Source organism: Pseudonaja textilis, chromosome 13 (assembly GCF_049901715.1).
Source record: "Pseudonaja textilis isolate UNSWEBS1 chromosome 13, rPseTex1.2, whole genome shotgun sequence".
Classification (NCBI taxonomy): Eukaryota; Metazoa; Chordata; class Lepidosauria; order Squamata; family Elapidae; genus Pseudonaja; species Pseudonaja textilis.
In genome coordinates this window covers 12,210,230-12,235,099 of record NC_142002.1, presented here as the reverse complement: position 1 = coordinate 12,235,099, position 24,870 = coordinate 12,210,230, and the positions used below count along the sequence as shown (strand labels likewise).

Genomic DNA, 24,870 nt, shown 5'->3' with positions numbered 1-24,870 from the left:
AAATCCAAATCCAGCTTATCCAATAAGTATTTTTTGCCAGAAAATGGCAAAAAGAATAATCTCAAAACATAACCACGTGGCTACTGGATGCTGCAATCCATTTTAAATGCAAGGCAATTGCCAAGTGCAATTGAAGGGGGTGCAGCAGTTGTAACTTCAAGAATGGGTTGTAATTTTGAGTCTGTTAACTTCAAAGAGTTGGTAAGTGTTTTGTTGTTAAGTCAAGGACTACCTGCATTAACTTTGTGCAGTCTACTCTTTATAATCTTGCACTCCGTTGCATGTGCAGTCTACTCTTTATAATCTTTCAGTGTGCAGTCTACTATTTATAATCTTGCACTTTGTTGCAAATTGACTTTGAGACAAAATTTTGTCGGAAAGCAACCTGAATGTCTCCATTGCTCATTCTGGCCAGGTTCTTCGTTGCACATGGACCAACCTTGCTGCCAAGCCTTGTATGACTTTGAGCCTGAAAATGAAGGGGAGCTTGGCTTTAAGGAAGGCGACATCATCATGTTGACCAATCAGATTGACGAGAACTGGTATGAAGGCATGTTAAATGGGGAATCCGGATTCTTCCCCATCAGCTACGTTGAAGTCATTGTTGCCCTGCCGCAGTGAGCATCTCCTTTTCCCGCTGATGCAACCAAAACATTCTTTGTGCCCAAAGCCGTGTTTTCACCTGCGCTCCGAAAGTCTGTGCTTCTTCTGACCAACTTAACTGACTTTTGTATGTGTTTTTTAAGAAATATATTTATTTTGTATCCATACCATTTGTTTTTCAAATTATGAAGCCCCTTTGGTTATAAGCAAAGAACAGTAGCCAGCCTTGTGCTTTTTGTGCCTTGAAAATCTCGCGGAGGCTTTTCCCGAAAGCCAAGCTATTGACGCCGATTATCGCAACGGGAAGCCATTCATCGAGGGATGAATTTTATTTTGTGGGTACAAATTTGACAGCTACTCTGAGTTGGTTATCCTTGACCCACTACTGTTACATTGAACTTAACTGTAAAAAGCTGATACTTACCGTGTATTTTTTGACTAGAGAAAAATTATTGCTTCCTTGATATTCCTGTATTAAGTCAACGTTATCCTCCAATGCTTTTAACTCTTCACTGACCAGTTTTAATAAAAACACTCTTGTGGGAAATATATTTCCTCTTCATCTTACAAGGTATGTCATTCTTTTGGCTACTGGCTTCATACCATCTGCCGTACCCAGAGCTAAATTTTGGCACTTGAGCTTTTGTGCTTGTGAACTAGGTTTCTGAAAAATGGCCAAGGATAAGAAAAAAATTGACTGTTATCAGCTTAGTTGGTACTTCTGGCTTCCCTCCTACAGTACAAAAGATTCTTTAAAACTTTTCCCCCCCATATCACTCTGATCTGTTTTTCCATCTTTTCATTTAGGGCTCAAAAATCCAACTTCTTGCTCAAGCTAACCAGCATTGCTTACAGAGGAACATTCAGCTGAGATCAAATCTTGCTAAAATCAACTATATAACATATAGCTAAGGATAAAACTAAATTCTCTCTCAAAATGTACAGTAAAATATACATTTTTGAAGGATCACAACTTACTCCCTATAGCAGTGGTTCCCAAACTTTTTCAGTCCACCGCCCCTACAAACTCATCCTCGGTACCCCCCCCATCCAGGGGTGGGATTCAATTTCTGTAGGCGTGGCCTAATTTGAGGGTGTGGCTTGCTGGTCACGTGACTGGACAAGCATGGCTTGCTGGTCACGTGACTGGCTGGGTGTGGCTTTGTGGTCACATGACTGGGTATAGGTGTGGTTTGGTGGGCATGTGACTGGGTGGGTGTGATTTCGTGACTGGCAAACCAAATACAAGTGGTCCTCACTTAACGGCCGGTTGTTTAGCAAGTGTTCTAATTTATGACTGGCCTCCCCAGAGCTACTTGACCTGTTTTTGGAGTTTTGACAGCCATTGCACACACATACACACACACTCCCTTCCAACCCTGCAGGAGCAGGTCATTGGACTAGAACTGGCAAAGCATCACTGATTAGATTCTAGTAGTGAATAGAATCTAATCAGAGGTGCTTTGCTGATTCTTGTTGATTTGTTTTATTTGTATTTCTTTATTTTATGTTGCTGAATTGCATTGACATGTGTCCCTTCTTGTGCACAGCCCAGAAGCTTTTGTTATTCTTTGCAGCAAAAATTACTGACCTCTGGCTTTGCTCTACTTTTCAAACGTGCCGGCACTGCCACGTTCTAGGTGCCAGCCCTGCAGGTCCACCCCATTGAGCCCGCTGCACCGGAGGGACCTGCACAAGCAAGTCCAAGTGGAGCAGTGCACCAAGTCAATGGGGTGAGCCTCAGAGAGGGAAAGAGAGAGGAGAGAGAGAGAGAGAGAGAAGGAAGAAAAGAAAGAGAAAAGGGAAAGAAAGAACAAGGGACAAAGAAATGGGGATGGAAGGAAGGGACAGAAAGAAAAAGAAATAAAGAAGGAGGGAGGGAGGAGAAAGATAATGAGATATCTATTCTAGTCCAATCACCTGCTCCAGTAGGGTTAGAAGGGTGTGTGTGTGTGTGTGTGTGTGTGTGTGTGTTCTCATAATTTACCAGTACATTTTGGTTTTGCCTTCTTCAGAATTGGCACTATAATTCACTGGGGGAAAAGTAATATTTTAGGGTGGAGGTCTGGTCCAATGGATCCTGTTTAAAGCCTCAACAAAATGTGAGAGCTTCCTGATAGTCTTGACCATGCTTTGTCCACAAAACCTTTAATAGAAGCCAAAGAGGTTTCAATGTGGAAAAGGGCCTCAGTCTAAACTAGGCCTCATTTCAATCTGATGCATCAGGTCTCTCTCTCTCTCTCTCTCTCTCCCCCTCTCCCTCCCTCTGTGGCTTTGCTCTACTTTCCTGATGTGCCTGTGGAGCTGGCGCCTCGAACATGGATGGATGGAAGGATAGATAGACAGACAGGTAGGCAGGCAGGCAGGGAAGCAGGCAGGCAAGCAGGCAGGCAGGAAGACAGACAGACCTTTTGGATGGATGGATGGATGGATAGATAGATGACAGATAGGTAGATAGGTAGGTAGGTAGATTGGTAGATATATTGGTAGGTAGGTAGGAAGATGGATGGATGGATGGATGGATGGATGGATGGATGGATAGGTAGGTAGATAGACAGACAGAAAGACAGACCTTTTGGATGGATGGATGGATGGATGGATGGACGGACAGATTGGTAAATAGGTAGGAAGGCTTTGACCACATGCCCAATATCCAGGATCCTGCTCAACCAAGCCTGCTCCTCTTTGTAGTTGCCGTGCCTGACAGCAAGTTCACAGGCTGCCCCTCCCACCAGGGATCAGCCTCCCAAACTGCCCCTCGCTCCTGGGGCACTCACGACGTGGAGGGCGGTGCTGTTCCCTGCTTCCTGGAGCCAGTACAGAGCAGGGTTGAGGAAGCCCAGGGCAGGCAGCAGGGCAGCGTTGGAAAAGTAGAGCAAAGTCATGCCACTGCTACTGTGTTCGAGGTGCTGCCCCCGCAGGCATGTCGGGAAACATCAATTCCGGAGCCGGCACCTCAATGGGTCAACCTGCAGGGCCAGCTGGCACCTTGAATGCCTCCCTGCCACCTCTTAGCGCCCCTCTGCCAGGCCCCTTAGGGCCGCTAAGAGGTGGCAGGCCGAACACGGCCGTGGTGGCACATAACGTGCCACTGCTTCCGCATTGGAGGCGCCGGCTCTGGAGCGTTACTACAGTCAGTGGGTGAACCTGCAGGGCTGGCACCTCAAACACCCCCCTGCCGCCTCTTAGCGTCCCCAAGGGGGCCAGCAGAGGGGTGCTAAGAGGCAGCAGGGGCGGCAGCGTGTCGAACGCGGCCATGGCAGCATGTAACGTGCCACCGCATCCGCATTGGAGGCGCCGGCTCTGGAGCGGTGCTAGTCAATGGGTGAACCTGCAGGGCCAGCACCCTTGCCTCTTAGCGCCCCCCTAAGGCATCCCAGCCCAGGGGCAGTACTGCCCACTTTGGGAACCATTACCTTATAGCATTAGATGAAGCAAAGTTCTTGAAGACTAAACAGTATTCAACAACCCAATGACTTTATTCCCGTATGTCTCACAGCAGCAAACTGAATTTTTCTAAAACCTATAAGCAAAGCGACCAACCTTCCTAATTATTATAGAAAGGAGCTATTTCAGGTTTCATGGGAATTTCATCTAACTATTGTGTCCCCCACACCCTTTCTTCCCCTCATAAGCTGTGTAAGCTACCAGTTGTTACCAAGTTATTATGGTTAAATTGACGATATTGGCCCAAATTTTATTAAGCAATCTCCCATAAATGGGGACATGAGGTACAATTTAAAATAGAATAGAGTAAAAAATGCATCAAGACAGGGGGCTCAGTTTGGAGAACGTTTCTTCCTCTTGAAATAACATACGGACAAAATATGACTTAAGCCTGCCAAATATACATTTTGTTTTAAACGCCGTAAAGAGCCGTTGGCTGAAAGGAGATATCTTTAATCGGAAGCAAATGTTTACCAGATCTGTGCCTTTAATAAGGCCGACAAGCAAGTAGAAGCACCTAAACAGCACGTACCACACCAAACTGTTCAGGCCTGGTAAAATATCAGAAACCGCTGGCATTAATAATTTAACCATTTCTAAAAGTCTCCGTTGAAGAAAATCCAACTGAAAGAAACCCTTCCAGAAAAAGACACTATGTTCAAGAACCTTATCCTACCCTGAGGCTGCTAGGAACAAAACCATTCTTTAGCCACAAATTGTTGCTGGTAGAGACTGAAAAGAAATGCTGAATTTGACGGGCACTTTTAACTTCCTCCCTGCATGGTCCTTCAGGTCCATTCTGAAAGAAGACAGCGTAAGGAAAGATTTCCTATTGCAAAATCAGCCCTGGCGTTAGGCAACTTCTAGACAAACCTCCAATATGCTCTGTCACGGCCATTTCTGTTAAAAAAGAGAGGAAGCGGGTAGTGTACGGCTACCATATATAATTGGAGCAAAAGGAATTCCTTAATGTGGCCTATTCGTTGGAACACCTGCCCAGCTATCGAAGAAAACTAGAATTGCAACCTCGGTACAAAAGTCAGGCTTTTGTTTGGATACATACAGGAGGAAGACCCCTGGTTTATAGAGGAATGAGGAGGTTTGCAAAAGGCCACACTTTGTGCAAAATAACCAGGCACTTGATTAAATAACACAGGGCATTTACTATCCTTCTAATTTAGCAAGATGAGCTGCTTGCTTGTTCATAGTAGGCCAGAAAAATGGAAGGTATCTTAAGACTCACAGAGGCAACTCCGAGATGATCATAATCAAGATGGTACCCATCTGCCTTAATCCTTGCATATAAGTCTTTCACGGGTTGGCCATTAGGAGTCACAAGCCACCTTGTCCTTGGAAGTTGAGAAGAATGGAGGAAAGGTACAGCATCCACTCCCTGGGCGGAGCCAAACAATCTCTGACGCCATTTTCAATTCTGGGCACATCCTGTTTCAAGCTTATCCAGTAAGGAACCAACACCTGGTTACATGATGGGGCAGCTGCGGGTTTCATTGTGCTGCGGGAAGGAATGGACAGCTTAGAACTGATGATCTCTGGCTTGGAGGGTTGTATGGATTTCCACAATCATTTCAGTACACAAGTAGTGCCCATAAACCATAAGTTTACAACCTGGCTGAGCAATACTGGGGCGGGAAATAAGTTCTTGTTTCCTTTTGTAAGTTTGCAAGATTTTTAAGAACACCCCCCACCGGCTGCTTTCATTTCTTTTTTTAATCCCGAATATGTCGAGATGAGAGGAACATTACTACATTATTCATTTATTAAATTGGTAGGCCGCTCGGATAAGGTGACTCTGGGTCAGAGGTGGGTATTCAGCAGGTTCTGACCAGTTCTGGAGAACCGGTTGCAGAAATTTTGAGTCGTTTGGAAAACCGGCAAATCCCACCTCTGACTGGCCCTGCCTCCATCTATTCTCTGCCTCTCATTGGAGTCCCAGCTGTTTGGCTGGGCCTTCTTTGGTTGCCCTGCACAGGAGAACGGAGCTGGAAAGCAGGTTAGTGGGGTGGGGAGGGAAAGGGGATTTTGCAGTATCCTTCCCCTGCCACACCTACAAAGCCATGCCACAGAACCGGTAGTAAAAAATTTTTTTGAATCCGACCACTGTTCTCCCCAATTGGCATTTGAAGTGAAATGCATCCCCATCCACCAAATAAGAATCCAATGATCTAGTCCTCATTCTCAACATTCAGATGGTCAGTTAAGCATACCTGGCTATGAATCCCTAGCTTTGTTTCTTCTGCAGCATCTTCCATTTCTCCATCACCTTCTCCTCTTTCCAGATACATGATCATTCCTTCTGCAGTCTCCTGAAAGTAGAAGACACGTGACAGAGGTGTTAAGTTTAAAAAAAAATTTTTTTTTGTGCCTTCCAGTTAAGTCCTCACTCCCGGCAACTGCCTGGATAAACCCAGAGTTTTCCTTGCAACTGTTTTGTGTCCTTCTTAGGCTGAGAGTGAGTGACTGACCCAAATATCTAAATTGGAAACTAGAACTCATAGTCTCCTGGATTCTAGGCTGGTGCCCTAAACCATCAAACTAAACTGGCTTTCTGAATAATAATCAGGTAAAGTCAGTTTGGTACTTACATTCCCATCACCGTCGAGGAGAACAATACCGATGTTCTCTCCAAGTCTACGTGACTTTTGGGATTCCCAAACTAGGGTGCTAGGACTTGGGTTTAAACCCACACTTTTCCCCCAGATCTGAAAAGAAATAATGGTACAGAAGTTAAATCTGATTTTAAATGGTTTGTGACTGATGTGAAAGGGAATGTGGATAGCTTTTCAAGCAGGCTGAACAACGAGAAGCAAAATAAAACCATTTAAAGTTTTCCATCCCCCCCACAAAAAAGTAAGAGAACTATTAAAAATAGACACTCACAGTTACTACGTGACCAGCCTGAAGAATGAATTGAGCAGGAAACTTGTACATAGTGTCTGATTCATTTTGGTGCTGCTTCCTAACCATCCATCCACCTAGTAGCTGATCCTGCAAACCAAAGTAGCATCTAAGAAACAATTAACCTAAAGCCCTGGTGGAAAAACTTTTAACTTTTATATATATTTTTTATTTTTCTTATATGTATCCATGTATTCCTAACTATGTTTTTACTTATACCTATTATCCTGTAAGCAATTGACAAATAAAAATAAATAAATAAATAAAACTTCTTTTGCCAAAAAATCCTAGCACGTAGGATAAGAAGAGATTGGATGACCATTTGTCTGAAGTGATGTAGGGTTTCCTGCCTAAGCAGGGGTTGGACTAGATCAGTGGTCGCCAAACAGTGGGCTGGGGACCACTGGTGATCTGTGAGAAAATTTTGGTGGTCCGCAGAGAAATGTCAGCCACTTGAAAACCATAGGATTTATGAAAGAAACAAGTCAAGCTATTCTTTTCTTTCCAAACAAAGAATCTTTAAGAAGCCCTTGACTTACAACCAGAACTAAGAGCAGAATTTTCACTGCTCAGCAAGTTGGTTGTTAAATGGGTTATACATTTATTTAGAGCCTTTTCTGCCATCACTGCAATGAATCCCATGATTGTTAAGTGAATCTGTCCTGTCCCGTTGATGTTGCTTGTCAGAAGCCAGCTGGGAAGGTTGCAAATGATGATCATGTGATCCTTGGATGCTGCAACCTTTGTAAATACACGCCAGTTGGCAAGTGCCCAAATTTTGATCACATGACCATGGAGTTTCTGCGATAGCCCTGAGTGCGAGGGCTGGTTTTAAATCCCTTTTTATAGGGCCGCTGTAATTGTTGTGGCCTGTCAGCTGCCGACCCTTCCAGTAGCCAAATCAGGTGAGGAGGCAGCGTGGGAGTCCATGACAGCATCAGGGCAACTTGGGAGCTCCGAGGGGGAAGAGGGAATGGAGCTGTCAGAAAAAGAGAGACAGAGACCGAACCTGAGCCTTCTGTTAGCCCTCAGGTGGAAAGTCAACAGCTCCCAGGTCTGGAGCTGATGAGGAAGAGTAGGAATAGCTGGGTTCAGTGCCTGATGCATGGATGCGCAGAAGGCAGAGGAGAGGAGAGCAGTGGAAATCTATGAGCTGATCCTTGGGAAATAAGAGTCACCGCTAATAGCAAAGCCCCACTCTAGCTCTGGGGATAAAAGGTAGGGGGCGGAGATGAATAGGTGTGGCAGACAACTATTCGTCTCCCTGGTGGACAGACTTGTTAGCCTGCGAGAGAAAGTTTTTGCCGGAGCTGCCAGCATTCCTAATAAAGGAATCTTTTGAGTTCACATCAGAGGGTTTGTCGTGTTTGGGGAACTGTGTCAGAACAGCAATTTTGAACAGTCACTGAATGAATGGTTGTAACTTGAGGGCTACCTGTGTTCCCAAAGTTACCTTTTTCCAGATGCAAACACCCAGATGTTTGAAAACTCCAGAGACGAATGGTTTTTACCTGATCGGAATTGTTTTTAATTTTGATGAATTTTCCTTCCATGTCAATGTCTTCTATGGAGATGCTTCCTGAAGAAGATGCTCGCTGGACCACTTTGAAGCTCAGGCTGTGCGCCTGTTTCTTGGCCGATGCACGTTTGCGTTTCCTTCCTTGCAGGAAGAGGCGGTGGCCGTGACTTACGGTGGTCCAACTCCTATCGCTTTTCCTCTCTGCTTTCCCACTTTCAGAGGAGAATTGGGAGAGTTTCAAACTACCAAAGTAAAGCAAAAAAAAAAATATGTTACTTTTAAAAGCCACAACCTAGATTAAGAAGATACAGGTAGTCCTTGAGTTATGACCACAATCGAGCCCCAAAATCTATGCTGCTAAGTGAAACATTTGTAAAGTAAGACTTGGTTCCATTTTACAACCTTGCCTGACACAATTGTTAAGTGGATCTCTGCAGTTCTTAAGTCAGTAACATGCTGGTTAAGTGAATCTGATTTCCTCATTGACTTTGCTTGTCGGAAGGTTGCAACACTGCAGCCGTCATAAATAGGAGTCGCAAATAGTTGTCAAGGACCTGAATTTTGGTCACATGACTATGGGTATGGTGCAATGGTTATAATAGTGAAAAATGGTCATAAGTGACTTTTCCCTGTGTCGTTAAAACTTTGAAGGTCACTTGAGAGTCGGGGTGGCGCAGTGGTTAGAACGCAGTACTGCAGGCAACTTCTGCTGCCCGCCGGCTGCCTGCCATTTGGCAGTTCAAATCCCACCAGGCTCAAGGTTGATTCAGCCTTCCATCCATCCCAGGTGGGTAAAATGAGGACCCAGATTATTGGGGGCTGGCTCTCTAAACCACTTAGAGTGGGCTATAAAGCAATATATAAGTCTTAAGTGCTATTGCTAGAGTTATTCTGGTTTTGCATCTTGTGTGGATTCAGTCTTATCAGAGTTAATGCCTCATGCAAACCAGATTAAGAGCTAATTTAATAATTAGGAAGCATGTTGGTCATGAAGCATGGGAGACAGTGTGGCATGGGGGTTAAAAAGTTGCATTCGGATTGGAGATCCAGATTTAGATTTCAAGACACATGTTGGCGCAGTGGTTAGAATGCAATACTGCAGGCTACTTCTGCTCGCTGCCGGCTGCCTGCAATTTGGCAGTTCAAGTCTCACCAGGCTCAAAGTTGACTCAGCCTTCCATCCTTTTAAGATGGGTAAAATGAGGAGCCAGATTGTTGGGGCAAAATGCTGACTCTGTTAACTGCTTAGATAGGGCTGTAAAGTACTGTAAAGCAGTATATAAATCTAACTGCTATTGCTAAACGAGCTGTTGTAAGTCAACAGTGTACTTACCGAGAGGAGATTTCCAAGCTTACCGTTTTTCTTCTCCTTCCAGCAGCATCTTGTAGGCATTGATCTCAAGGTCCAGGGCCAGCTTCACATCCAACAGATGCTCATATTCGTCCAGCTGCGATTGCATCTGTTGCTGCATCTCTGCCATCTCCCTGTTTTTTTCAGCTAGTCGTCTTTTCGAGGAGTCGCGTTCAGTATCAATCACTCGATGTAGTTCCTTTATCTTAGTTTCCAGCTCTTTGATCCTGGCTTGCAATTCGGTATTCTTGGATTTTACAGAAATGTTTTTAAGGTTGAGCGACAGAGCTAAGGTTCTAAGAGCAGATATCTCTTTTTAAAAGACTGAAGGGGCCCCAAATCAGTGTTGAAACTTTTATTTTTGGGTTTTGCTCATTAGATACCATAGGTTTGTTGTTATAGAAATAGCTAGTATATATTCTTATGCTAGCCGTGGTGGCGCAGTGGTTAGAATGCAGTATTGCATACTAACTCTGCCCACTGCTAAGAGTTCGATTCTGACTGGTTCAGGGTTGACTCAGCCTTCCATCCTTCTGAGGTTGGTAAAATGAGGGTCCAGATTGTTGGGTGCTGACTTAGTAAACCACTTAGAGAGGGCTGTACAGCACTATGTGGCAGTATATAAGGTCAAGTGCTGTTGCTATTTCTATTTTTACTATATAAAAGTAAAAAAGTTGAGGTGGTATGCTACTACCTTACTCTACTGCATCAAAAGGAGTCAGAAGTTAATACTTTTCTTTTTCTTTCTCCTCTTACCCTCTACATTTTTCTCTTCCCCCTTTCCTCCCTTATTTCCCCCTTGTTTTTATTTTTATTTGCACTTCTGCATTTTACATTTTGATGAACTAATAAAATACTCTTCCTAATAGAAGACGACCCAGGAGGTATCTGCTCACTCTTGCATATACCTAGTTTTGCCTGGTTTTTCGGTTTACCTGTGATACGAGATTATCAACCTTCAGGTTCGTTTTTTTCAGTTCCTCTTGAACAGAAGTAGCTAAATCATGCTTCTTTTCAGCATAAAGGAGCGCATTTTCTACCTGCAAAAATAATTTTGGTTAATAATATTTTGCTGTAGCGCATTCCTATCTACAAACAGGAATAAAACGATTTTGGACTTTCAGAGTGTGTGTGCTTTTATAAAGTTCCATATATTTGTAAGTAAATGTATTGCTTCTTTTCATATTTTCATCCAAAGTGCATCCAAAAATTATCCCAAGGGATATTTTGAATTCCCCTTCTTCCCAAACTGTAGACCTTTGATTCCACATACATCATCTTCCAATCCAGCCCCAAATCATTCCCTTCAATGTTCCACGGCTAAACTATGGATTTAATTTCTAGACTCAACCAACTAACTAGCTTCTGACTCCTTTAATAATGAAGAACTTATGGCCTTTTAGAAGTTGCTGATATTCCAGCATTCTTCACCAGTGGATTGTTCTGATTAGGGTTGCTTTGAGTTGTAGGGCTATCAATCCCTGATTATGGATTTTACAACTGTTTATTTTAATCCTCGAAAAAAAGAGTGGTCCATGGATATACATGGCTTTGAGTAGACAACACAACATTTTCCCTTTCCTTTAATTAATGAAGCCTCTTCCTATTTAACTCACTTTGGCTTGGAAATTTTGTTCCACCTGATCTTTGTATTCCTTGATTTGTTGTTCATGCTCTTTTCTCAGCTCCTGCAGAGAATTCATTAGTTTAGCTTCATATTCCTGTCGACGGCCAGATACAATCCCTTGAATCCTGCTCTCGTAAAGTTGCTTCTTGTTCTTGAGTTCCTGAGAGGAGAAACAAGTTGCAAAGGAAGAATTTTCTTCACTTAATCCCTAAGCAAAGGCTTTAATTCAACGGACAAATCTGGATCCCCACCGCCGCCATCAAATAAATTGTGGGCTGAGTTTGGATATTCCGAATGCCACTTCATCCAAAATAACACAAGTAGAATTTTCAAATCTACGAAGATGTTCTCCTCATCTTTTGTAAAATTTAGGACCTAGCCATGGTCGTAAATATGAATCAGTTGCCAAGCATCTGAATTCTGATCACATGTCCATGGGGATGCTACAAAGGTCATCCATGAAAAACAGTAATCAGTCACTTTTTTCAGTGCTGTTGTAACTTTGGACGGTCACTAAATGAGCCGTCCACCTGTGGCTTTACTCCCACATCGACCCTTAGTTCATAATTGTTTTTTTCTTTTGGCAGCTCTGTGCATGCGCAGGCTGGGAACCGGCTCCAGCCACTCCCCCACCTCATTGCTGTCCAACTCCGAAGGCAGCTGACAACTGCCAGGCTGCCCTGGCCCCATCTCTGCCTCTGATGCAGAGCCCTCACCTGAGCCTTTCTCAGCCTCCAGGACTGGCCCAGGTTCCTCCCCAACCTCCTCACTGTCTGAATCTGCTGCCAGCTCCACTGGCCACCGGCAGGCCACAACACAAACACTAATTTCTAGCATTCAGACCTAGAATTTTTCTCATGATCTGAAGGCTGATTGTCAGCAGGAAAAGTGGTCATCTTCTTATTGTGATTGGCCAATCTAGCAGGCGATCACCAAATAAAACAGACTTTCTTGGTTTTTCCCTCTTGAAAACATTTCGCTTCTCATCGAAGAAGCTTCCTCAGTTCCGAACCAAACTTCTTCAGGACTGAAGCAGCTCCTGCCAAAATTATTTTGGTTAAAGACAAGAATATAAGCACTTTTGTTTCCACATAGAGGCCACTTCTGAACTTTGTGCTTGAAGTGGAGAAGAATGAAACTTTGATTTTGGGTTTTACCAATTCAATTGATAAATCTTTATAGAAATGGCTTGTTCATATTATTATGAAAAAACACAAAGTGATTTTGATGTCAATGCCTTATTTTACGGTAACAGAGAGAATTGGAAGTTAAAGTTTTTCTTTTTTCCTTATCCTTTCTTACTTCTCTGCCCGCTTCTTCCTTCCCACTGTTTTCCTATTTACCTTTGTATTTTTTGTACCTTATTTTTATTATCATATGATTATATTATATTATTAACATTACTGTTAACCTTCTCATCACTCCTTATCACCCATCCCCTCCGACTTATGACTGTATGATTGTAACTTTGTTGCTTGTATCCTTATGATTTATATTGACTGTTTCCTAGTATGATTTGATTGCTTATTGTACACTATGACTATCATTAAGTGTTTTGTACCTTCTGATTCTCGACTCTTGACGAATCTATCTTTTCTTTTATGTACACTGAGAGTATTTGCCCCAAGACAAATTCCTTGTGTGTGTCCAACCACACTTGGCCAATAAAGAATTCTATTCTTATAACCCAATTCAAAAGTATTTTTTTTTAAAAGGAACTGAAGAAGAAAAAGGGATGGCATGATAGCAGTGTTCCAGTATCTCAGGGGCTGCCACAAAGAAGGGGGAATCAAGCCATTCTCCAAAGACCCTGAAGGCAGGACAAGAAGCAATGGGTAGAAACTAATCAAGGAGAGAAGCAACTAAGGATAAATTTTCTGACAGTTAGAACAATTAATTAGTGGAAGTTGTGGATGCTCCATCACTAGAAGTTTTAAAGAAGAATTTGGACAATCGCTTGTCTGGAATAGTATACGGTTTCCTGTCTGAGCAAGGGGTTGGACTGGATGACCTCCAAGGTCCCTTTCATCTGTGTTATTCTGTTAAGCTCCTTGGATGAGAAGTGAAACATTTTTCTGGGGGAAAAAACTCAAGAAAGTCCAGCTGCCCTTTGGAAAGCACCTTTGGGACAACCATGATTGAGAATCTCCGTAGACAGTACTTTTGCTTGTAACCTTGTTAGCTTTTGTCCTGATGGCCAGGAAAAAAAATATATCAGCAAAGTTATTTTCCATTTCAATTAGGAAGAACAGAAGGGAGATGGCGCCCCTTCGAATTATTTGTACAAGTTTGAAGCTCTAAGGGAATGGACCAAATCGGCATTTTGGACTGACAATACATACGTTTTCATGGAAGCTCTTCAGAAATGCCACTTGTTCTTGGAAAGATTTCACTTGATTTTCCAACTCTGCTCTTTTCAACTTCTCATTCTGAAGTTCATTTCTGGAACTTTTCAGCAGCTCCTTAAGCTAGAAAAAAAAACACCCAACAACATTTGTTGTGCTCAAGGAAGCATTTGCACAAGCTATAGGACCTGTATACTGTACGAGTCAAAAAGAGGGCTGTGAAAATATCTACAGACCCCTCACATCCCAGACATAAACTGTTTCAACTCCTTCCCTCAAAACAACCCTATACAGCATGGCACACCAGAACAACTAGACACAAGAACAGTTTTTCCCTGAACTCTGCTAAACAAATAATTCCCTCAACACTGTCCAACTATTTACAAAGTCTGCACTACTATTACTATTGATCTTCTCATCACTCTTTATCACCCATCCCCTCCCACTTGTGACTGTATGACTGTAACTTGTCACTTGTATCCTTATGATTTTTATTGACTGTTTCCTAGTATGATTCGATTGCTTATTGTATCCTATGACTATTATTAAGTGTTGTACCTTAGGATTCTTGACTCTTGATGAATGTATCTTTTCTTTTATGTACACTGAGAGCACATGTACCAAGACAAATTCCTTGTGTGTGCAATCACACGTGGCCAATAAATAAATAATTCTATCCTAAAGGTTAGGATTTTAGGAGTTAGGATTTTCAGCTAAGATTTTGTCTGAAGTGAATCATCCATCTTTCAAGATTCACCTCCTTCTGTAGCCTAAAGGCAAACTATTTCAAGTCAGCCTATTCCAGCAGATCATTTTAGGCTGTAAAACAGCATGCAAGCTTTTGTTATTCTTACTAATTGTAGATAAAACAAACATGTGTTCCTATGTTTTTCAGCATGTAAGACCGATTAGGTTCACACCCTAAAATATGTAATGTAGTTTATTTTGGCTTCGCCTACTGCGTGGTTCTAAGCCAACTTTGTGTATCAGAACATTATTTCACTAACCCAGCTAGAGCTGCCAGTTAATAAGCCATGGAGTACAAGCAACTTAATGAAGATGTTGGCATCAGCGGAGATTTCTAAACCAGCATGGATTAGAGAGCTGTCATATTCCCCCTAAGATATAGGAGTACACTTGTTCTAAGGCATTTCTGGGTGAGCATTTAGGAAAGCAAATAAAGATTAATTTTTGAATGAGATCTTTTAGCGTCATCCAAGAGAGGCACAATTCTGGAGCTCTGTTGATGGGAGGGGATTTGACTGATGGCTGAGTGTCTTTTTAGGTTGAAAGTCCATTCAAGGTCAAATGGTATGATTGTTAATACCCCTCCCCAATTATTATAGAAAACTCTACGCCTCTGTCGACCTCATTCACAAGGAAATCAAACCCGGATACAGGTAGTCCTTGACTTATGGTTAGTTTGGTGATGGTTCAAAGATAGGGCAACTTCTGTTCCATGGGTTGATTGTTCTCACTGTCAGAAAGTTTCTCTTGATTTCTAGGTTGAATCTCTCCTTGTTCAGTTTCCACCCATTATTCTTTGTCTGGCCTTCAGGTGCCTTGGAGAATAGCTTGACCCCCTCCTCCCCGTGGCAGCACCTCAAATATTGGAAGACCTCTATCATGTCTCCCCTGGTCCTTCTCTTCACTAGACTAGCCAAGCCCAGTTCCTGCAATCTTTCATTGTATGTTTTAGCCTCCAGTCCCCTAATCATCCTGGTTGCTCTTCGCTGTACTTTTTCTAGAGCCTCAGCATCTTTTTTATAGTCTGGTGACCCAAACTGGATGCGCTACTCTAGGTGTGGTCTTACTAAGACAACCATTGTAGCCTCCTCATAGTCACATGATCAACATTCACCCGCTTGGCAACTGACTCATATTAATGATGGTTGCAATGTCCCGGGGTCGTTTGATCCCCTTTTGTGACCTGATGAGCAAAGACAATGGGTCACAACCCTGGTACTAACTTAACAACTGCACTGACTCATTGAACAACGGTGGCAACGAACAATGGTGGTAAACTGGGGCGAAACTCACTTAACAACCGAGCCTTAACAATGGAACTTTGGGGCTCTGTTGTGATTGTAAGTCAAGAACTTATTTGTACTGTGGGAATCCAGATTTCCCCCATTCAGAGATCCAGAATCCTTCCCCATCACCCAAATCCAGCATAGCAAAATAAACCCAAGAGCAAAATAAATATGCAGGATAGATAATAAAGACCCCACAATTTTAACAAGACGGTTGAGATCTCTCTGATCAACCCCTTACAGAGATGGTTTGGTCCTTGGATTCTTGAAGCTCTTTCTCCAGATTCTGTTGCGTGTGTAAAGCGGTTGCCAGTTCAGCCTCTCTGGAGTTTAGACGAGCATCCAGATCTCTCGCTCGAGCAACTGCCGAACTTAATTCATGTTCTTTTTTAGTGTTCCTGCAAACAAAGCGAGGTGCATCAGAAGATGGCTTGGTGTATTAAGGTGGTGTATTCTTTAAAACAGCTAAAAGCTTGGTTTGGGAAGGCTAGCTGATCACATGCTTGTCTAGCACACTAACCTGTAAAGTTTGCACATTGGTTATTTTGCTCATTGCACGAATCCAGCCCATGAGTTACGCTTAGGAGATGGTGTGGCTCGGGCCTCTGTACTGATTCCACAAACCACAGCTTAGTGTAATGTGAAATACCAGTCTAGCCTCTAAACTTCTGAATGTAAACTCCCTGAAGGTAATCAAAGCAGAAAGACCCAATTTTATCAAATGGTATTTCACAAATCCATAAAAGAAATGTCAGTAACGCTGTCTGAGCCATGTGAGCACGCTGTTAAACAACCTCACTGCATCCTGTGATTGTACTATACATAGAAAACCAGTTCCAGTAAACAAGGTTAAATTAACCAGGATTATACATGATCTGGACAGCCACTATGCCACCACGTTCACTCTCAGACAGACAGAGATGCTAGGCTGCTAGTGCATAGGGCAAATGCTAAATCAGCATTTGTGTCCATGGCAACTGCCTCCTCAGTAGAGAATCTTTAAAGGACAACAGGAAAAGAAAACTTCTGAAGAATTTTGGCCCTCAGGGGCCACTATCCTTCTTCAACTAGCCAGAATATGCTTTCTGTTAGTTATGCGATCAGTAGAGGCACATCTGCAGTACTATTTGAATTTTATTGATAACGATTAACATATCATACATTGCAGTAATGTCAGGTGCAAACAACTGGATCCACATATGTAGAGTTAAAGCTATTTTATTGTATTTTGCCTATAATACAGGGATCTCTCTAGAGTCTAGATTGCCTACTTTAGGAAACAGACAGGTAAGATTCTATGGCGCTTAGGACAGAATTCCCCAACTTTTCAGGAAAAATCTTTTATTTTCAGCATTGTCCTTAAAAAAGAGTTCCTTTGCTGTGAATATTTTCCAACTCACAATGAAGTTATATCTGTTTTAAACAACATTACTATTTATAAACATTTATCAATATTTATCGGTCCACAATTCTCCAGTATGGAGAGAGGTTATTTTGTATATCCAAAATTGCCAAATAAGAAGTTATGGTTGCGTTTTCCAGATTAAACAACTAATGGACAGATCATGAAATGCCCAATTCAGAAAGAAAGGCTGAGTTTTTGATGTCAGTCCACAACAATTCAAAGCATATGGAAAGAAATTCAACCCAGGGTGCTGTTGCCCAGAGGGATTGGCTTTGAATAAGTTTACCCAGGATTGCTCACAAACAGAAGCCTTTGTGTTTACAAATATGACAAGCCTTTTAACAGTTTTAATACTGAGATCCAAGGCACTGGATAACTTCACTATGAAATTATGTGATGGGGCTTAGTTTTGGGGCAGGAAAATAAGGGGGAGAATTCTGTCTCTGCCTACCAACATCCATCGATATTCATCTGGCTAGTGTCCTGTCAGTGTGGGAGAGAGTTGAGGGCTATTTGGAAACTGCTGTGTGAGCAAGGAAGAGACAGCAAGGAGCCTGGGCATGGCTTAGCTCAACTGTTCTGTACAAAAGCTGTTTGCTGCTGTGAAAATAAAAATAAAACTGAAACCGAAACTCCTCTCTCTCCTCTGCTTGTGTTGGAAGAGATTTCTTTTCAGGTGGGGAGGGGGAGTAGAACTCCTTAGCATCAGGGCATGTTAATATACAAAATACTAATGCTCTGATGGTCATTTTGAAAAATCCTTTCTTAGTGAGCACCTAGAAGCCAAGAAGAACATATGTGCCAAATTTCAAGTTTGTAGGCTTTATGGTTCAGGAGATTTCGTGATGATGCATGAGTGGTATTTCAGATAGATAGATAGGTAGGTAGGTAGGTAGGTAGATAGATAGGTAGGTAGGTAGGTAGGTAGGTAGATAGATAGATAGATAGATAGATAGATAGATAGATAGATAGATAGATAGATAGATAGATAGATAGATATAGAGGGAGAGAGAGAGAAAGAGAAATCCCACAATAACCCTATGAGGTGGGATGGACTGAGAGGACGGAGGACTGGCCCAAAAGCACCCAAGCCAGCTTTTATGCTTATTGACAGCTCATGTGTCACCAAGTTGTGCCTTATTCCTAGCACCCACGTCGATTTTTCTCCAACCCTGTTCCTGGAACTCATTGCCGCCTAGTTTCTAGGCCGACACCTTAGCCACCAAACTGGCTCTCATCCAATTTATCCAAGTAGCCTAACGGGTGAAAAAGCAAGCAAAGGGTTTTAGCGCGTTGCGTGAACTGCGCTTCCCCTTCCTTCCACTCCCACCTCAGTTCCTTTTGTGGGTGTCACTGCCGGCCTTGCCGAAACGGGATTTGTGGCTTGTAAAGGAAAACCTGTTTTGGCACAACAGGGCCGGCCCGAGGAGTGAAGCAACCGGCCTCAACCATCCGCCTTTCACTTCTCCCCCGGGGCCGTGGGAACCCAGCCCGTGGCGGGCCCGTTGGAAAGCGGCTCTCCGGCGCCGGACTGACCTGGCCAGAAGCTGCCGGTGCTCTTCGCGCAACGAGTCCGCCGCTGCCTGCAAGGCCGCCTCTTGCAAGGCCCGGTGCTCCAACGCCTGGCGAGCCTTGGCCAGCTCCCTCTCGTAGCTGCTCCGCAGGGAGCCCAGGTCGCGGCTGCTGTCCTCCTCGTACCGGCCCAGGCGGAGATGCAACGCCGCTTTGGCCGCCTCCAAGGCCCGCACGCGTTGGATGTAGGCGGCCAGGCGGTCGTTGAGCTGGCGCAGCTCCTCCTTCTCCCGCAGGGATCTCCGGAGGTTCGGGCTGGCCAAGGGGCTCCACAAGAGGTCCGAGGCCAGCCCGCTGTCCGACTCCGGCGTGGAAACGCTCGCCGCGGCCATCAGGGCCGAAGAAGGGAGCCAACCGGCCGGCCAGAAGGACTTGCGCAAACACGCCCTGCGCGGGGCAACGGCCGGTCCCTTTTAAGGGGACAGCGTGCCGGGAAGACGATGCTCCGCTGGGTTCGGAGCTGGAGAGCAGGCGAAGGGCACCTGCCCGGCTCCGGCCCTTTTCCTCCCACCCATGGTCAAGCTTGCCAGGTGTCCCACGGGGTCTCGAGGCTGGGACGCACCGCGCCTCTTTTAACCACCGCACACAAAAAGAAGCCGAGCCCCCTCCAATCCTCCCCCCCCTCCAAGGGGAGGCGGGCTCGGCTGCACTCTCACCTGGTCATTCATTAAAAAAGAAAAGAAAAGATGCCGGCATCAAAATGGCCCGCAGGACTAAAAGGAAAGGGGATGCAGGTAGAGATCGTCCCAAGGTTGCAAACTCTCCAGGATGTAACTGATCGGCTGGGATGAGCCCGCGTAAACGCCCTAGCTACGCTGATGCTTCTTGGGTTAAATGGCTGGAAAAACCGAGCCCGGAGAAGAACGGACTTGAGGCATGAGGACCACTGAGTTGGAGGGGTGTATTTAGTTGGGGTCCTCATTTTAGGACACCAGGGGTCTTCGGTGCTGTCCGAGCTTGGTTGTTTTCTTGCAGACCTTTCGTTACCCAAACTAGGTAACATCATCAGTGCTAGCAGTGGTGGGATTCAAAATTTTTACTACCGGTTCTATGGGCGTGGCTTGGTGGGCATGGCAAGATACTGTAAAAATCTCCATTCCCTCCCCACCCCACTAACCTGCTTTCCAGCTGTGTTCTCCTGTGCAGGGCAACCAAAGAAGACCCAGCTGATCAGCTGAGACTCAGGAGGCAGAGAATAGATGGAGGCAGGGCCATTTCAGAGGTGGTATTTGCTGGTTCTCCAAACTACTCAAAATTTCTGCTACCGGTTCTCTAGAACTGGTCAGAATCTGCTGAATACCACCTTTGAATGCTGGTAAGGAGTGATGTTTGCTGTTTACTGATGGCTCTTCGGCAGTTTCTGGACTGGGGTATTGATTACTTGATTGCTGCTCTGAAGTTGACCTTGGAGTTAATCTAGGCTGATGAGGTTGCTGATTCCTGGTGGAGTTAGTGATTCCTGGTTGCTGATTCCACGCTGGAGCCTTTTTGCTCTCTTTTGGGCTGGTTGGTTGTCTTTTTGGCATAGGCTATGCCAAAGAGCCATCAGTAAACAGCCCAACCAAATAATCTCTAAGACTGCCCTCCACCTACACAGACAGGCAAGACACCAGAATATAAACTGACAGCAAACAACACTCCTTACTAGCACTGATGATGTTACCTAGTTGTGTAATGAAACATCTGCAAGAAAATAAGCAAGTTCGGAGAGCACCAAGAACCCCACAATCCTCCTCCACTCCACACACCCCACTTCCTTCTAGCACTGATGATGTTACCTAGTTTGGGTAATGAAGCGTCTGCAAGAAAATAACCAAGCTCAGAGACCACCAAGGATCCCCCATTTCAACCCTGAGCTACAAATATTCCTTTATTGGTATCAACTTGTGATAATTGGGACCGAAATTTCCATTGCTGAGATAAGTGGGTGTTAAGAGAGTTGCACCAGATTTTACGGTCTTTTTTTCTCTTTGTCCTGGTTGTTAAGTGAATCAGGGAAATTGTTAAGTGGATCATGTAGTCATTAAGCAAATCCAACTCCCACATTGACTGCTTGTTGGAAGCTGGCTGGGAAGGTCATAAATAGCAACCACATGACCCCAGTTTGCTGCAGCTGTTCTAAATACATGCTGGTTGCCAAATCAATTTGGGGATTGCTCACATGACCACAGGGATGCCACGGCAGTCACAAAGCACGAGGACTGGATGCAACTCATCTTTTTCAGAGTCATTGTGACTTTCAACAGTCACTAAATGAATGCTTGTAAATCAAGACGGCCTGTGTTTTCCAGCTGGCCAGATGAATTGGGTTACTCTAGGCTTGCTAGGGAAAAAAATAATCATCTTCTTGTGCCATATCCATCATCAGACGTTGGCGATCCTATTTTTATCAACAGCCGCATGAAAAAGTGCCACTGAGTTTTGTCCAAACTGGTCCCTTTAGATTTTGAAGCCATGCTGTTCTTCTTCCGCCTGGACTCATTTGCCTTCAATCTTTCCCTGGAAGATTAAGTGAAGTAAGCCGTATTTTTCCGGGTGTCACATCCCATGTCCGAAATATTCTAACTTTCGCTTTTTTATGGTTTTGATGGTTTCCCTTGGCTTTCCCAGGTGGCTTCTCACCTCCTCATTTCTGATTTTGTCAACCCAGCTTATACGTAACAGCTGCCTGTCAATCCACATTCCAAATGCTTCTAGTCTCTTCAAGTGGCTTCCTGTCAGAGACCAACTCTCCATTCCAACTCCATGTAACCTCTGACAAGCCTGATTTTCAATCTTAGGCTTATTGCAGAAGACTTTTTCATTTTGAAGACTGCTGCACGAGCTTTCTCTATCCTCGCGTTTACTTCAGTGGTCATGTTCCAGCTTTCATGTAAACTAGAACCGAGGTATGGGATCCATTCAACTATAATATACTTGTTATCTTGTACATGTATGACAAATAAATAAATAATCGCGGTGAATAATAAATCCAGTTTAGCAATCATCCTGCCCAGCTTGTAGGAAGGCAAGCTCTCCGATGCAAAGCCTGTGGAACGGCCCTACGTTGCAAAATAAAGATTGTTCTCGGCATATTTATGCAGCAGTGTTCGAGACACAAGTGGGCGGTGCACCTTCCTTTGTGTCACTCAATAACTTCCTGCCCATTGCTAAAAGCAAAAAAAAAAAAAAAAGGTGCCCACCAGCATTAGCTTTTAAAGACCAGCTGCCTTCTTTTTCTTTTAAATTTAACCTTTGGGAAGGAAGAACATAATTAGGCTTCCATTCCCTATTATTTTCGGTGGTCTGCCAGGCGTTTTGCACCTGCTGCCTTCAAAGGCTGGGCTTGGCTTTGCGTGGGCATCTCCCTTGTCTTGGCCACTGCGCTTCATGGCCTCGGGACTTAATCATTAAACTGGCTGCTAAAGAGCCGGATTTACTGCTGACTAGGACTGCGTGGACAGAGGAGGCATTCTGCAGTCTGAAGGGTGATGCGTGGTGGCTCCGTGGTGTTCTTTTCTTTTAGCTCTGGATGCCAGAGGGAACAACAGCGACAGCTGGCTAACAACCGTGCTTTGAAAAACCAGTGGGGCAGTTCTAAGAGACGTGCCATAATCTTCCAGCTTCTTTTCACATTCTGGAAACTCTGTTTCTTTCTTTAGAAGTTAAGTCCTCTTCAGTTTGGAGGAAAAGCACCCCAGATCCTAGCCTTTAGCAATGGGTCTAAAAACACACACACATGCTAAGCTATGGTTTTTAACAATGAACTGCATTTTTTTTTTTTGCAACATGGCCCTTACCGGTGGTGGGATTCGAAGTTTTTTTTACTACCAGTTCTGTGGGCGTAGCTTGGTGGGCATGGTGTGGCTTGGTGGGCATAGCAAGGGAAGGTTACTGCAAAAACCCATTCCCTCCCCACCCCACTAACCTGCTTTCCAGCTCCATTCTCCTGTGCAGGGCAACAAAAGGAGACCCAGCCAATCAGCTGGGACTCGGGAGGCAGAGAAGAGATGGGGGCTGGGCCAGTCAGAGGTGGTATTTGCTGGTTCTCTGAACTACTCAAACTCCAGAACTGGTCAGTACCTGCTGAATACCACCTCTGCTGCAAACCTTCAGATCATCACTAGAGGGCAGCAGTGAGAATGTTTGATCTCTGGGCTGCCATCTACAGGCCAAGTAGGAATTTTGCAGGCGTGTAGTGCAGATATGGGAAACTTACAATGGGGTTTCATGCGTCCTGAATATTTACAAAAGATACTCACCATGGTTTACTCAAAATGGATTAATGCAATTTTTCTTTTGCATGCCTTATGAAACCATTTCCTAATAGTCTGCATCAATCCCACCCCCTGCCTTGTGTGTATGTTTAATATTTGGCTAGCTTGTGGTTTTGTGTGTTGTAGGAGTTCTAGCAAGTTTAATTTTAATTGTCTATGGAGATTCTCGGTCCTCCAGGTCATGGTTGTTCCAATGATGCTTTTTTAAAATGGCAATTAGACTTTCTGGGTTTGCTTTGAAGACGTTTCGCTACTCATCCAAGAAGCTTCTCCAGCTCTGAAGAAGCTTCTTGGTTGAGAAGTGAAACATCTTTAATTGTAATTAATTTCCTGAAAATTTTTATTTTTATTTATTTTATTTATTTTGTCAAGCGATTATTAGGTAACAGGTATAAGTATAAACATGGTTATGAATACATGAAATGGAAAAGAGGGGAATGGGGTTTGCTCCTCAGAGAGCACCAAGGACCCTTCGTTTCAACCCTGAGTTACATCATATTTCCATTTATTGGTAGCTCGAGGTGAGCCCAGGTGTCGGCATAAGGGACGAACCTTCTCCCCCACGCGAGTACCTAGTCATTCCACTAGGAGGCGCTCCTTCTCCAACGATAGCCGAGTTGCAATCCGGAGCCAGCTAAATTCCTTCAGAGCGCTTTCCTGGATTTGTGGTTTCGAGATGCGTATTTTAAGCCTCGGCGGCGGCGGCGGCGGACCAATTAGATATTGTCGCGGTCGGCTGATCTCGTAGCCGCGCCACGCTTTCCTTGGCTAGAGAGAGAGAGAGGGAGTGGGAGAGAGAGAGAAAGAGCGAGAATGCTACTGGCAAACGGGTGGAGTAAGAGGCTAGAAAAGCAAAGTTTAGAAAATGTGGGAAGGCACCTAAACGCCTTTGGCTAAGCGGAGTTTCTCGTGATATTTGTGAGCGGCTGGCAGGCTGGCAACTTTTCCGCTGGGGCTCCATCACTGGGGGTTTTTAAGAAGAGACTGGACAGCCACTTGTCCGAAACGCGGTGTAGCGTCTCCTGCTTGAGCAGCGGGGCTGGACTAGAAGACCTCCAAGGTTCCTTCCAGCTTTATTCTGTTTGTGGGATTTTCTTGGATGCAATAGAGAGGAAAGCACGGTGGGTCGTCCTCCCCCTAGAGACAACCCTCCGGGAAGACAGGTAAGAAGTGGAGGGAAGAGGGAAGGCGGGTGATGATACGGCTGGGTTGGATTTTAGCTTCTAGCTTTTCGGAAACAGCAGGAGTTCCTGGTTTGTTTCCCTTCTCCCCCCCCCCCCGCGCAATAATATTAAATGGCCATGGGCTACAAACAACGGGGGATGTTTGGGAGCTGTGGTCCAGCTAGCGAACCTAAGGGGGTGGTGGTGGGGAAATTGGCCAAAGGAGTGCATGGACTCGCTTTCAGTCCCCAGAGGAAAAGCTGGATTAATATTGCAGACGAGGAAATGAATCTAGCCAGAAAGCTAGATTAGCAGTTGGCACCTGCTCCCCCAGCCCACCTCCCGTGATATTACCTAAGTCATTCAAAATTTGTATTATTTGTTGAAGGATATTCCTGGAAACCTTCGAGAGAGGCTGTGTGCATTCACACGTGAGGGGTTTTTGTTCAGCCCTTTTTTCTTTAAGGCGTCAAATTTATCATTCTCCCTTTCTTTCTTTGAAGTCCGTGAGAGGTAAGTTAAGAGAGGGGAATGATTTCTAACTGGAATCGGCTCCCCAGGTGAGCAAAAGGTGGATCCCACTCAGACCGTCAGGAAGTGTGAGATAAATAGAAATGGAAGCACCCACCAGCC

General features: G+C 44.3%; 2 protein-coding genes across 2 annotated transcripts in view; one reads left to right on the top strand and one right to left on the bottom strand.

Annotated features, from left to right (window-relative positions):
* SH3GL3 (SH3 domain containing GRB2 like 3, endophilin A3) overlaps positions 1–1,167 on the top strand; it is a 30,061-nt gene extending 28,894 nt beyond the window's left edge. Inside the window, exon 9 of the mRNA XM_026709694.2 lies at positions 416–1,167. Coding sequence (XP_026565479.1) covers positions 416–621 — 206 coding nt within the window. The 3' untranslated portion in view covers positions 622–1,167. The remainder of the gene's footprint in view (positions 1–415) is intronic.
* A 3,708-nt stretch (positions 1,168–4,875) lies between these two features.
* LOC113442322 (lamin-B3-like) lies at positions 4,876–19,222 on the bottom strand. The gene is made up of 11 exons (XM_026709835.2): positions 18,783–19,222; positions 16,083–16,239; positions 13,806–13,931; positions 11,453–11,623; positions 10,772–10,876; positions 9,842–10,083; positions 8,478–8,727; positions 6,949–7,056; positions 6,654–6,770; positions 6,276–6,374; positions 4,876–5,563 (listed from the first exon to the last, which is right to left on the bottom strand). Exons 1-11 carry the CDS (start codon positions 19,148–19,150, stop codon positions 5,531–5,533), a joined length of 1,776 nt encoding a protein of 591 aa, XP_026565620.1. The 5' UTR covers positions 19,151–19,222; the 3' UTR covers positions 4,876–5,530.
* Positions 19,223–24,870: the final 5,648 nt, after the last annotated feature.

What these genes read in the sequence shown, in the direction of transcription:
- LOC113442322 (XM_026709835.2), bottom strand. Translation starts at nt 19,150, where the DNA reads ATGGCCGCGGCGAGCGTTTCCACGCCGGAGTCGGACAGCGGGCTGGCC. An exon ending in CTGGAAGGAGAAGAAAAACG is followed by an intron (nt 8,728 to 9,841) that starts GTAAGCTTGGAA and finishes TTACTTTGGTAG; the next exon opens with TTTGAAACTCTCCCAATTCT. An exon ending in AGGCTGGTCACGTAGTAACT is followed by an intron (nt 6,771 to 6,948) that starts GTGAGTGTCTAT and finishes ATTTCTTTTCAG; the next exon opens with ATCTGGGGGAAAAGTGTGGG.